At 32.3% G+C, this 14182-nt stretch overlaps 1 protein-coding gene across 3 annotated transcripts in view; it reads left to right on the forward strand.

Moving 5' to 3' along the window:
• LOC106472285 (uncharacterized protein KIAA2026-like) overlaps positions 1 to 11394 on the forward strand; it is a 38325-nt gene extending 26931 nt beyond the window's left edge. For 2 of the 3 annotated variants that reach the window (XM_013932916.2, XM_022400882.1), the window contains exons 12-14: positions 831 to 995; positions 4136 to 4306; positions 5022 to 11394. In XM_013932916.2, coding sequence (XP_013788370.1) covers positions 831 to 995; positions 4136 to 4306; positions 5022 to 7838 — 3153 coding nt within the window. In that variant the 3' untranslated portion in view covers positions 7839 to 11394. The remainder of the gene's footprint in view (positions 1 to 830; positions 996 to 4135; positions 4307 to 5021) is intronic. The other variant, XR_002613436.1, reaches the window with a different exon arrangement.
• Positions 11395 to 14182: the final 2788 nt, after the last annotated feature.

Below are 14182 nucleotides of genomic sequence, written 5' to 3' on the forward strand. Positions count from 1 at the left end.
AAACCTTACCATATTTCAGTCCTGCACAACAACTTATTCTTAACAAAATGCCTAGACTCATTTTTCCACACATTGTGGAACACGATGGACACGATGTTAGGAAACTTGATGTGTAGACCAATTTGATAATATAAAAGACAACATACACAACTGTATAATACGTAACGATGACACCATGATCACACTTTATGGTACTGACTTAGGTTGGGGCAATACATGTTATTTATTTTGTTCCAACATACATTTTAGAAATTACCATAAAACATAGGTGAAACTTGATAACTATTACAGAAACTACTATTTGTAGAGAGTGCAAGGAAACAAGCTGATAATTAATATAAATATGTGTCTTCCAATGCCCCTATTTTCCAATTTCGTAACCATTTTTGTCAGAAATTTGTAACTTGCTTATTTTTGGTGAAGAGAAAAGGTGTGTGTGTGTGTGTGTGTTACCTCTTCAAGTTGTTCATTTGTAACAGAAGCCTTTTTAGTGACAATCTGACTGACCAGATGAGATTTTACTGAGAAGGTTTCTGCAAGTTTTCTTAGTATTAAAGAGAGCTTGGTATTTGTATCAAATTTATAAAACAAACCTAAACTTCTAGATGAGTGCATCATTAATTACTAAATATTTATTAATGTCATGTCACCTGATATTTTCCAGTTATGTCCTGATTTTCCCCAAAATGTGCCTTATTTTCTTTGATGTGCTGCTAGAAAGTTTAATGTGCACATATTTGTATTTATTAAGTCTTAGTATTTTGGTAGTTGGACAAACTCTGTTAAATTTTTGTGCTTCTAAGTGTTAGATTATTTTATTTTTCATATAGAAAGAAGTATGTGAACCAAAAAGTACAAAAGAAGAAGAGAAAGAACCTCATATATATAGCATAGAGCCCAACATTAAGAAATTTGAACTAGTTGCACACAGTGTTGATTGTTTGCGGAAGTTGCTCTCGAATTTTGAAAATAATGAATCCCAAAAAAAGGGCAAGGTAATATTTATTTACACTTCACAGTATTATAGTATTATGTTTGATATCTGGAAATTTGAATTGTATTATTTTTTTAATTAGTTACAAATTTAAAAGGAAAATAGTTTACTAAAGCTTACATAATTTTTAAGTAACATTTTTAAATGTTCCCAAATTTTCAGTACTGCTAGAAGTTTGCCTTCTTTCACAATAGCCTTTATGCTGATGACAAACAGTATCCATTGTAACAAGCTTGGTCACAGTCCGAGAATTGAGCTGTATCTATCTGTACCACACTTTTTTGTCTGGTGCCACCACTCAATAATTTTCATTCATTGAATAAGTCTCAGTCTTGCCATGTTCAAACTTCAGGGTTCCCTAAACAGGAAATAATGATTATTTATATCATATTGTATAGGCATTTAAACACATGACCCAAAATTATTTTTTTGGGGACACACTAAAATGTAATTTACATTAAAGAAATAACTAAGTTAAAAGTATTTGTTTTATATAAATAATGCTGTGTAGCTAATATAGAAAATATGAGTTTAAGTTGATGTATACAAGATACAAAAAATTTCTTAATTGTCTGCTGAAGAAAATGTTAGAATAATACTATTTTCAATACTGAAATTCACTTTTTCACTTGAAAGTTACTGCTATTTCTAAGAGCAGGTATAGGGTTTCAGTTATTTTCTTGTATTTTCTCAAATTCATAATCATAACCTTTGCATCAGACTTGGCCCAAAATAATTCCCACACTCTATGATCTGAATTTGTTATAAGTGTAACAGTCACTCTACCAGTGTGAGTGGTAATGTGCTGCTGATTAGCTGCCTTTCTTCTAGTCAGTTAGCTCAAAATTACAAATGGCAGCAGGTAGTAGCTTTGCCATAAATCTGCAACTTGTGGGCTGAATTTACTCCCACAGGCGTTCTTTACATTTGTTAGAAAATATGTTGGTCGTATTGCAATAATGTCTCTTCAAGTAAAAGATACATAGCTTGTATGAATTCTGTTATTGTTAAAAGTGTAATTTCTATGTGTAACATTATGGCAGAAACTTCTTGGTTTACTGACACGAGGAATTAATGTACTAGAATTCTCAAAAAGATGTTGAAATTGTTGATGAAAGACTTTCATTTCATAAATAGGAAGACTACTGTAAAGGTTACTAATGTCAAGGTTCTATTGTTTCAGTCTCAAAATATTTAATTCTCCTTTTTGCATTCACTGGAATTATCAATGGTAATGAATACCAGCTCTTTCTTTGTTACTCTTACATTATTAATCGATTTGCTCTTGAATGTATTTCAAACCTTTATCTACTACAATCGACAAATCCTTAGTTATAGCAAATTTAACACTGGCAGTAAACTAGTATTTGTATGGTGTTTTATGTAGTTTGGGAATCCAAAACAGTTTAGGTGTGACATCATTATAGACAACTGTGAGACTTTTGAGATTCCTTAACCTCTCTTTGTACGTCCTGGTGGTTAGGGCACTCAACTCGCAATCTGTGGGTCACAGATTTGAATCCCTTTCACACCTAACATGCTCACCCTTTCAGCCTTGGGGACATTATAATGTGACGGTCTATCTCATTGTTCTTTGGTAAAAGAGTTGGCAGAGGGTGGTGTTAACTAGCTGATAGCCCTTGTGTAGCTTTGTGAGAATTTCAAAACAAAACAAACCTTAATATCTCTATCAGCTAATTCTCTTTGCTAGTAAACTTTCAGTATTTCAATTCTTTTGTTTTATATTATTTATTAATGTATTCTGGAACTCTTAAAAAATGTTGTGTTCTCTATAGTTTGGTCTTTTTTGTTGTTGTTTTTGTTGCTTCACAGAAATGGATTATTGGTTTACTCAAACAACTGCTAATATAGATCTTTTCCCTTTCAGCAAGTAATATATTAAAAAGATGTAAAACCAATTTAAAACTTAACATATCAAAATTAAAGGAACCTACTGTAAGCGTAAGAAAAGAAAATTCTGATCTGTTTGTTGTTATCTCTGTGTGTGTCTCGCATTTCTCTAAAGGATAAAGCAGAAAATTAGAAAATTGGGTTCTCTTGTTTATTCTTGTTTTTGATCTTAAGTTTACTATAGTGTTTATTTAACCATTTTGTTGAATTGTGACCTTGAGTGTATGACACACTAACCTTCTTTTCCTATGTCCCAAGCAGATATATTTGTCTTGGCTATGTGTAAATCATATGAATATTGCATATCTTCATCAGGATAACATGCTTTCACAGAAGTTTTAGAATAAATTCTAGGGCTCTTCCATTATCAGTGAGTTGCTTCTACAGCTGAATATCACTGTTTAACCATGATAAGCTCGGGAAAAAAATGTGGATAAACTAGGCTTTTTACTTGTACAAGAGGTTTCTTTCTATATCATCTGAAAAAAATCAAAGCAGTGAACGTTGGAGAAGCTCTGAGATTTATCTCAAAATATTTTGTATGTTGTTTCCATGTAAAATGTGTGTATCATGTACAAATATTAAGATTAATAAATTAAATAATTGAGAGCAGTAGGCCTAAACAATTTTGTGCTGATGATTTTTGAATGTTATTAAAAGGTGAATGAATATGATGTCACAAAATGAAGGATTCTTCTGTGAAATCATAAACAATCTGTTTGAGGCTTTGAAACTGTAGCATAAAATGACATTAACATCATAGCAAAATTAATAACAACAAAAAATCCCACACAAGAAGTAAACTCTGATGCTGCAGAGAGAAGGTTAATAATGTATAACCTTTGTATATTAGGTAAGCCTATTTAGGGTTGTAGGTTAGCTTTCCAGAGATATCTAGTAGGATTCTAGACCTTTTGTGATTAAATTATTTAGTGACTTTCTTTTTTGTGAATAGCCTTCAGTTGTCATAATTGGTTTTATATGGTCATACCTATTTTACTGTATCGTTATATGTTTTTCATACATTTCTCTATAAGTAAGATGATTATGAGGTGATGATTTAGTGTGTTTTGGTTTTTTTCCTGCAATTTTACTTTGTGTTTACAGAAAAATAATCTGTTTGATTCATTAACTTATTTATATTTTCTCTTAAACAGTGATGAAAATTATGCTTTATTATTTCAGTTGTGCTTGTGAAATGTTCTCATATTGAGATAATCTTTTTGACAGGGCAAAAATCGGAAAAATATCTGTGAAACTCACCTTTGTAATCAACTACGTGCACTGTTAGCTGAAGTAGAGCCATGGGAAACAAAATTACATCTGACTGAACGAAGAATCAGAATGCGCTTAAAAAAGGAATGGGAAGATTTTCAGAAACGAGCATCTAAAAATAATGAGGTATTTGAATGTCTTCTATCATATTTTAGGCTTGGCATGGCCAGGTGGTTAGGGTGCTTGACTTGCAATCTGCGGGTTGTGGGTTTGAATCCCCATCCCTCCTAAACTTTTTTTTTTTTTTTCCATTACAAATTTATCGAGACATTTGAGGATCAGAGAAATACTTATGTACTGTACTTGACTAAAGATTGATTGAATTTCTTCATTAATTTTGAGAAGTGTCCCTATAAATATATGTAAATACATAAATTCAAGGCATCTGTATAGTGAGTTTTTTTTTTTTTTTTTTAGAGAATAAATGAAGTGTGTGTTTGCTGAAAGTTGGGGTATTGTAATTTATAAAATACTTATAAAATCATAAAGCAAGAAATTATGTTTCAGATATTATTATTGTTGCTAGTTAAGGGTATCTTATTTTTATATATACAGTTTGTAAAAAAAAATACAAAATTAGAACATTGAAAATAAATCAATAGCTTTTACCTTCTCTTGTAAAGTTTGTTTTCAATAATGTTTTGTTTAAGATTGTAACCAAATTTCTTTTTCATACCATACTGCTGCTTCCAATCCAGTAAATCATAAGATTACTTTATAATTAGAACATAATACAAAATTTCCTGGAATATATTGCCAGACATGAAAGTGATTAATATTAATACCAATACTATATTATTTTCATTAATTTTAACATTTTTCTTATGTTAATCATGTTTAGATGCACCCTAATGTTTGGAGTACTGAATTTAATGAACAAGAAGACAGTAGTGAAAGCTCCTCTGTCTCTGAAGATGAATCTACGGCCATTAAAACAGGAAAGAGGGGGAAAAATAAGCTGGAATATATATCTGATTCTTATGAAGTATCTGTTAGTTCTAGAGGACGTAAGCGGAAATTAAGGAGGCTGGACCTTCATGAGGATGTTCTTTGTGGTAAAGTCACAAAACCAAGGAATCTGAGAAAGATGGAAGAAAATGGGGCGTGCAAAGAGAAGATGAGCCCATTTCAAGTTTCCGTCAGTTCCAGAGGTCGTGTAAGGAAGCTACGTTTGCCTTACTTGGATGAGGAAATTCTTACTGAAAAAATGCCCAGGTTTTCTTTTCAATCAAAAAATGTTGAGCAGACCAATCAGGAAAATATACATAGAGCAGAAAATGAAAGTGATAAAAATACAGATTCTGTAAAGTCTACCACTAAAGAAGATTCAAAATCTAGTCAGATAAAACTACAAGAACCTCAAACTAGCTTCAGTTGCTCTTTGTCTTTTCCAACTAATATTACTACATTTAAAGGCATTTTGGGTAATTTAAAACCAAATATCATCAGTAAGACCAGCCGGTCTATCACAGAGGCATATAATTCTAATGATAAATTATTAAAATCAAATAGTAATAGAATTACTTACACGAGTCCTTACAGTGCCAATTCTTCTGCATCTTGTTTCTTGTTGAACACCATACCTGAAAAAAATAAAATGGTGATTTCGTCAAGTGAAGCAAAGCAGACTGGTTCCCCAGTCATGAGAACACATCAGAGTTTGGAATCTTCAGCAAATGCAATAATAACTAGCTCCTCCTCTGTTTCCAGACAACCTAAGAAGTTTTTCAAGTCAAGAAATTCTCCATCTGATTCAGAAACTTTGACACATTCCAACAAAACATCTTCTCAGCAATCTAACAATTCCATCTTTATGCTTGTACCAGTTGTGGAGCCTAAAAGCGGGAAAATGTACTTTCAAGTTGTTCGCAATAATGACAGTCGAGCTAATTCCCAAAATGTTGTTTCAGACTCTTTTCCCAGCACTAACACTGGTAATAACTCCCTTAACAATATAGTATCAAGATCTCCAAGTCACCCAAAGGTAGTGACTCACATAGCAACTGCTCAACAAACACGGCAGTCAAATTCTTCGAATCTGTTTCCCACAGCCGTTTCTTCGACTAAGCTCAGATACACAACTCCTAACATCCAACCAGTTACCACAAAGGTATCTTCGAGCCAGTCATCCTCATCCCCTATCAATATTCCTCTATCAGAACTGCTACAGCAGAATGGGGCCAAGATTTCAACTGTAGCAACTAGTGAAGGCACTAAACTTGTTCTCACACTAATGCCAAAAACAGTCAGCAGCATTTCTTCCGTTACTACGTGTGCATCATCATCATCATCGTCTATAAAATCTGGTACAGTTACTACTTCAGTCATTACACAGGCAGGTCGTGTTTCAGAATTGCAGAAGGTTATTAATGGCACAATGTCTTCTCTTGTAAATTCAACAAACCAATCTCATCAGTTACCATTAAAAGTCTCAGAACCACCTCCCCTAGCACCTGTTTTGAAACAGAATAAAATTCAGTCCAGTTCAACAGTTGTTTGTAGAAATAACAGTCTACCTGCTTTTAGTAACCCACAGTTAAAGCTATGCACAACAGGTTCTGTGATTAAACAGTGTTTACCACTTACTCAGACTTTTTCTGATGAGGTAAAAGCTAATGTTGACTTTGAGGATAAAAGAAATAATCTTCTTGGTTCCCCACCTGTAGAACATCAGCTGTGTGCACCATCATCATCATCGTCATCTGGCTCATTAGAAAAACGAGCACTTTATCTGCAAGTTTCCAATCCAGTAGTGAGCAATGTTATGTCCACTGACACGAGCACACCAAGAAGCACAGTCTTTGTCATGCCAGGTAGAAATGCAGCTAATGTTTTTACCTTGCCAACAACACGCCCTGGAATGTATACACTTAAACCTGCAGCAAAACAAGTGTCTGTCATTAGGTCTTCTTCGCAACAGCTGTCCTCGGAAGTTAGGTCTGCAGAGCTGACGGGCCAGGTTCCCGTTGTACAGCAGTTATCTGTAGTGAGAAGCCCATTTTCTCAGCTACCTGTTGTGAACAGTTCACAGGTAGTAAATCCAGCACCTCAACTTTCTGTTATGAACAGTCAACAGATTGTCAGTGGACTATCTCAGCTTCCTATAATAGACAATCAGCAGATCATTAATGAAATACCCCAGCTTTCCCTGATAGAAAACCAACAAATTGTTAGTGGTGTTCCCCAAATTTCCCTTGTGGAAAACCAGCAGGTTGTTGGTGGAATACCACAGATTTCTGTGGTGAATGACCAGCAGATTGTTAGTGGAGTGCCTCAGATTTCTATGATAAATAACCAAACAGTTGTAAATCCTGTACCCCAACTATCTGTTTTAGATAACACACAGATGGTGAACACAGTGACATCTTTACCTGTAGTACACAATAACACACTTCAGCAACCACCATACTCTGCCACAGAAACACAATTGGTACAGTCTCCTGGGGAAGAGAATATGTTGACACAGCCAGCTTCCAATTCCCCTGGTCAACAGTATTACTTGTTGACCAGCACAGGTCAGCTTTTACAGGTGAGTCCGCAGAAGAATAACTTTCAACAGGAAGATAAGAATCTACAAGATTGTTATGGCTCTAGTGGAGTTGCAACATTAGTGATGTCTGGTAACGTGTCTCAGAATTTAACATATTTACCTGGATGACGTATCCATCTACTGTAATATTGTTTATATGTATTTGGAATTCACAGTGGTTAACTTGTCTGTGATGTAAATTTTCTCAGGATGAAAGAAAATTACGAAAGAATTTCTGTATTAGATCCTGTCCTAAAATTTTTACAAAACCTTGTAAAGAGATCAGTGTGTTTTAATTCTTTTATCTTGCATGTTTAATTTTCTTGTGTGAAAAGGTCTAGTAGGCTTCAGTTCATTTCTCAGGGAATATCAAACCCAACATAAGGTTTCCTAAACATTTCAAAAGCCTCAGGATGTTAATGCAGCATAGTGAAACAGTCATATGTAAGAAATTGAGTAAACCTCAACAAAAGAATGAGGTACTTGTATTTGTTTAAAAAGTGAACCGTTGCTAAAACTTCAAAAACTGTTAGGATGTAAATTACAAAACTTTAAGGTTTACAAAGGCTTTTAGCTGTAGTTTTATCATTTACAAACTGAATACACTACAGTGGACCGTTGATAGGGGTCAGAAATTCTGTAAAATGGGTAACATTTTGACTTTCAAACAATCATTAAATAGATTGGTATGTTTGGTTAAAAAAAAATTAAATTAAGAAAATCCATAAGCCAGAATGAACAATAAAATATAAACTTAAGTAAGCATACTCATAATCATAACATATACTGATATGAAACTAACTGGGTATACATGACTACTCGTACTGTAATCAAATCTGCAGTTGAACATATTGTTAATTTAGACTTAAAGGTGCTAATTACTGTAAAAACCTATTGCTTCAGTAACTTTGATGCAAAGTTCCTGTTGTTGGTATGCTATTTTCCAGCACCATTTTTTTTTTTCTTATTTATTTACCTTTGAGTTTGACCAATTTTTTTGTTATTATTTTATGGACACTCATTATTGCAAGTTATCTGAATGAAGTGTGTTACCTGTATTTAATTTTCTACTTTGAAATTAAAGTTATTAACTTTCTCTAAAGATGATACATCACTTTGAATTCTACTTTTGAACAGTAAGATGTTACACTCATAGAAAAGAAAGCCATGATTACTTAGTTTGACCTCTCAATATCATGTGTTAGTTAGAACCCTAAAAATAGAATGTGTTACAGTGATTTGCATGAACTGTGACTGGTAATATATTGAGCTCTTGCAACACTGGGAGAGAGGAGCTGTATTTCCTATGTTCTTATGTGATAGTTTAGCTTACAATTTTTCACTGAAAATCTTGCTGTAAGCTGTTAAATTTTTAACTATACCTTAAAATAGATTATAGAATAACTTTCAGGCTATCAGTTTCAAGACTCTGAGGTAGTTTTGCCTGCCATCTTTATGCTTAGATAAGTAGTTTTATGGTTTTTAACTAGTGGCCTGGAATACAACACAAAAGAGAGGAGGGCACAGTTGATTTTTTAAAGTGTTTTTTAATGAAAAATGTGGCCCATTGGTGGTTGTTATGTGAATCCAGTATGTTCACTGTGCTGAAAAACATTTCTGGTGGTTTCATGTATTCTCTTATCTAAGGTTTTATATAAAGATCACAAATTTAGCTGTATTTTATGGTCTGGTTAACTGTAATGGCTAATACTAAATTTTTAAACAATATGAAAATGTTTTAAATTACCCAAGTATTTGGTATTAAGCAAGTGAATATCACATGAGTATGGTCTGTTTGCATTGTTGAAGGTAATTTAGCTGTATTTTATGGTCTGGTTAACTGTCATGGCTAATACTAAATTGTTAAACAATATGAAAATGTTTTAAATTACCCAAGTATTTGGTATTAAGCAAGTGAATATCACATGAGTATGGTCTGTTTGCATTGTTGAAGGTAATGCCGTAAAATATATGAATGTTAGTCATACATGTAAGAGATAGTATTTGAGAACTAACAAAAGTTGAAGTGAAATTAGGAACATAATTCCTTAGAAGAAATGAGAACTTTTATTACTGTGAATTATTGTACAAATCAAAGTTTCTCAAACCCCCAAGTCTTCAGTCCATCAGTTCCATCCTTGCTTTCATCAATACTCGTTAGTTAAGTAATTCATAAAATATCATATATTCAGGTAGTTAATAGGAAAAGAAATCCATTGCAATTTTTTTTTTTCTCAAATAAAAGTTTCAGGACTAAAGATACAGTAACATTAGGTATTTTTACAGTGATAACCAATGAACATCAGTTAAATTGTTTGCTAGACTGACTGCGTTCTCTATTTTTTATTATAATTTTGCATAACTTGTCCTAGTAACCATTAGTTCTTAAAGATTGAAGTTTGATCTACTGAACAGAGAGAGGAAAGTAATGCAGATACTTAAAAGCATTACTTAATGAGTCCGTTTGGTTTAAATGCTGAAATATAAAAAAAAAAATGTTAGTGAAGGTAGAATTATCTCTTAAAAAATAAACACACTTGAATAGAAATTTCCTTGACCACCAAAAGAGAAAACAATGGATATACAGTCCAGCAGCATATTTAAATAGTGTAGGGTTAGATAAAATAAATAACATATACAAGTTTTTAGTGTGTGGGTATTGTATATATAGATATAATTGTAATTTTTTAATGACTTGTAAAAACACTTTAAAACAGTGTAGTGAAATAACCAAATTTAACATTAAAGTTGATGCATATATTGCATGTCAGGTTTATTGTTATTTGCTCAAGGATAAAGATGTGTGATTTTTTTTTTGATAGTCAAATATATCTAATTTAAGGAATGCTAAGGATTAGAAAAATAGAAAAAAAGTTGTACACAATTTTTTTGTGACATGTATGTTTTAGATAAAACTTACTAAGAAGCAAATTAAGTATTTAAACATTCGTATTCTGTTCTTGTTTCTCAAAGATATAAGCATTTGAAGTTTCAAAACTTTGGTATAGCATATTTATTTAGGTCATTTATTTGAAAATAAGACTTGGTTTGGCATACCTATTCTTCTTTTGTGACAGTGTATTGTATTGATTTTTAAGCTCAGTATGATTAAGACTACTGTATAGTTTTATAAACTTAATGGTAGAATTCAGCTTAGTGAATTTCACCACCAAATTAGTGTGTTAATCAGCTTTTTCATGGAAACTTAATTTTGTGTGCATACCTTGTTCAAGAGAAAAACTAAAACATTTGGTAGAACGATTAAGACTGTTATTGTTTACATCTTATAATCAGAGTTAACTATTGACTGTTTTACTATTTTTATCCCTTATGTTGGAATTTTCTTACCATCTCTTAAACCCTTTGGCAGGAAAATGTTTTAAACTTTCAATGAAAATTCTTGCACGTTGCTTTTAAAATTTAAATGTCACCCAACATAGCACAAAATATTTGCAAATTAAAGAAAAAATATAAAGAATTAATACGCTCATTTTCTGATATTTAATACTGTATTATATTAGGAAATTGTATTTGATAATTGCTTTCTCTTTGGGGCATGTTTAAATTGCATTTTCCATTTCAATGATAAGGATTGATAATTCAGAATAGCAGCTACGTGACATTGTATGTATACAGCGAAGCATGTTTCATGTTCTACACAAATAAAGACTATTTTATGTTTCTAGATCATTTTTTTTTTCTGACAAATTTTCCATTTAAGTTTGAACGTTCCAACTTAAAAAAAAAAATCCTACAAGTTGTACTGTCGATGTCATCTCCAGTCAAGTAAAAAATCATAACTTTTTACTCGGCAATCACTATTTGTCAAAGTACTTGTATTATTCAAGATTTTTTTAAACCCAATTTTAGTAGATTCTTTTAGAAATACTACCAGTAACTCTTTAAACGATGATGCTTAAATAAGATACAATAAATCTGATAAATGTTATGGGGTAAGATTTCTTAGAAACCTGCTTGCGGATAAGTGATCAACTCCCTTTGAATTAAAGATTACATCAGTATTTATTTTACCGATATGCCCTAGGACTTAAGTGATGATAATTTACTATTTTCTACAATGTACAGAAAATTTAATATTTTAATTACAGATATGTTTGTAAGTCAAGATCTTTAAAGCAATAAATTTAATAAAAACAATACGAGTGTTTAGTCAATTATTAGTTACAGAAACGTAAATTGTATGTTTTGATTACTTCACGTTTCATGATAAAAAAAAAAGGAAATTATAAAAATAGAAACTTTTACAATTTTACAAATCCATATAAATTTTACATCAAACCTATTAGCTCTTTTGATGTACGTACTGTCATTTAAAAAAATGCAGTGAACTTATTAAAAATTTGTCTCAAAGATACTGTTCTGTTACGACGTAAGCCTCATTATATGTTATATCAGCTTTTCTCAAATAAAACTTCATCCCATCTTTGAAACTACATCTTCAATTGCTGTAAATCAACCGTGAGTGTTGTTATTACAGTGCTTTTAGCTACTATTCTATCATTTCGTCTAACATTTAACGGAAAATTTAGAAAAGAAGTAACGAAAGGTTGCTCAATTTTTGGAAGTAAAGGCATTGAACTCGATAACAGTTTTTACACCAGCAAAAACTACGTATCCTAAGTGCTATTTTATACGTGGTTAAACAAGTTATGAGCAAATTTAGAAATAATAGACGTAATTGTTTTGTTATGTACTGGAATTTAAGATAGATTATTTTTTTAATACACGGATGATCTCGCAGTCTTGAAGAATTAATGTTTTGGTGACTTATTGCAAAAATGTTTATTATAATAATTCTTAACAATTTGCTTTTAAGAAAGATAATATATCCACCAGAACAATTTACTGGTGTTCCACAGTGGCACATCGATAAGTTTCAAGAGTTGTAATTCTAAAACCGGGTTTCGGCATCCGCGGTGAGCACAGCACTTAACAACAACCAAAAATAATTCACGGATCAATTCCAACAATGTTCATCTTCCTTTTTTTTCTTTTTTTTTTTTTCTACATGCAGGATTGTTTTTGTACAAACTGTTCATTGTGTTGGAAGCCTTAATACTGCAAATTATGTGAACTTTGTTTACCAAAACAAACGCCAATTAATTTTTATATTAAAAAATGACTAACTCGTGGAATTCTAATTCACTGTCTCTCTGGAACACACGCTTATCTTGCTATAGTGACATAGCGTGTATCTATGTATGTAACCGAAATAATAAATGCAATGTAACGCCATCTATTTAATAGCATCACAAACAAAAGTCCATAAAAATATTCACACTTGAGTATTCAAGATTCAGACAACTAGAAATAACAACAGTATATGCAACAACAATTTCTTTATAACAGAGCGTAATTTTAAATAAAAAGTATTCTCCTCACAACAAGAACACGACTTTCATTAGGACTGTACGTGAGAGTTTGATTATATCTTTATTGATGTAATTTATAAATATAGTGCTAAAATGGAGTTCTTAAAAAACGTATTTTTCTCAATAAAGGATACAACTATTAATATGTAAAAACATTACAGCTTATATCAGCACAATCCGAACACTTCCTGTTCATTATTTCTCTTTCTTACTTTTTTTTTTTCAATGAGGCATGAATACTACGATTAGTAATTACTACCACAAACTGACGCCCTTAGGGCGGCGTTTCTACTAGTATAGACTAAATTTCTGTCTTAAACTTTTACATGTTAATAATTATATCATGTTGACTCTCTCTCTCTCTCAGCTGGGGTAAATACAATTGCCAAATTTTTATCCAAGAGTATAATGGAATAAATGTCATTTCATAAGATTACTGTCACTGAACTTGTAAGAACTGTATAAGAAAGACGGAAAATTGGAAGTGGCGATAACCTTCCTTTTAGCCTTACAGAAACTTCAGATCGATATTAACGATGGAAGCTTTTTTGTACTTTGGGAACTGGGCTCAGTTTCAGTAGTTCGCGTTCCGCACTTTGTGGCCATGGATACGTTATAAGTGACAGTCAAATCCCACTGTTCGGTCTGAAAAGACTTGGTGATAGGTGTTGTTATCTAGATACCTTCTCTCTAATTTATTTCTTCAAAATTAGGGACAGATAGCTCTCGTATAGCTTTTCTGCGAAATCCAACAAATTCTGGGTGTATCTTGAGGATAGGTTTTATGAAATATGAATTTGCGTTTAGATTGTTCTGAAACAGCATTATTATATGTGACAAAGAAATATCTCTGGACTACGCCAACTGTCACACCTGAGATTGAGGCTCGTATAAACACCCAATGGACAATACGCACCAAACCCCAATTTAATAGTCAAGATGCAAAAACGAAAAAGTACAAAACGTTCCGAAGAATCAGGGACTGTTGATTGATTGTTTGTTTTGAATTTCGCGCAAAGCTACACGAGGGCTATTTGCGCTAACCGTCCCTACTTTACCAGAGAAAGACTAGAGGGAAGG

Source organism: Limulus polyphemus, unplaced genomic scaffold, assembly GCF_000517525.1.
Source record: "Limulus polyphemus unplaced genomic scaffold, Limulus_polyphemus-2.1.2 Scaffold5218, whole genome shotgun sequence".
Taxonomy (NCBI): domain Eukaryota; kingdom Metazoa; phylum Arthropoda; class Merostomata; order Xiphosura; family Limulidae; genus Limulus; species Limulus polyphemus.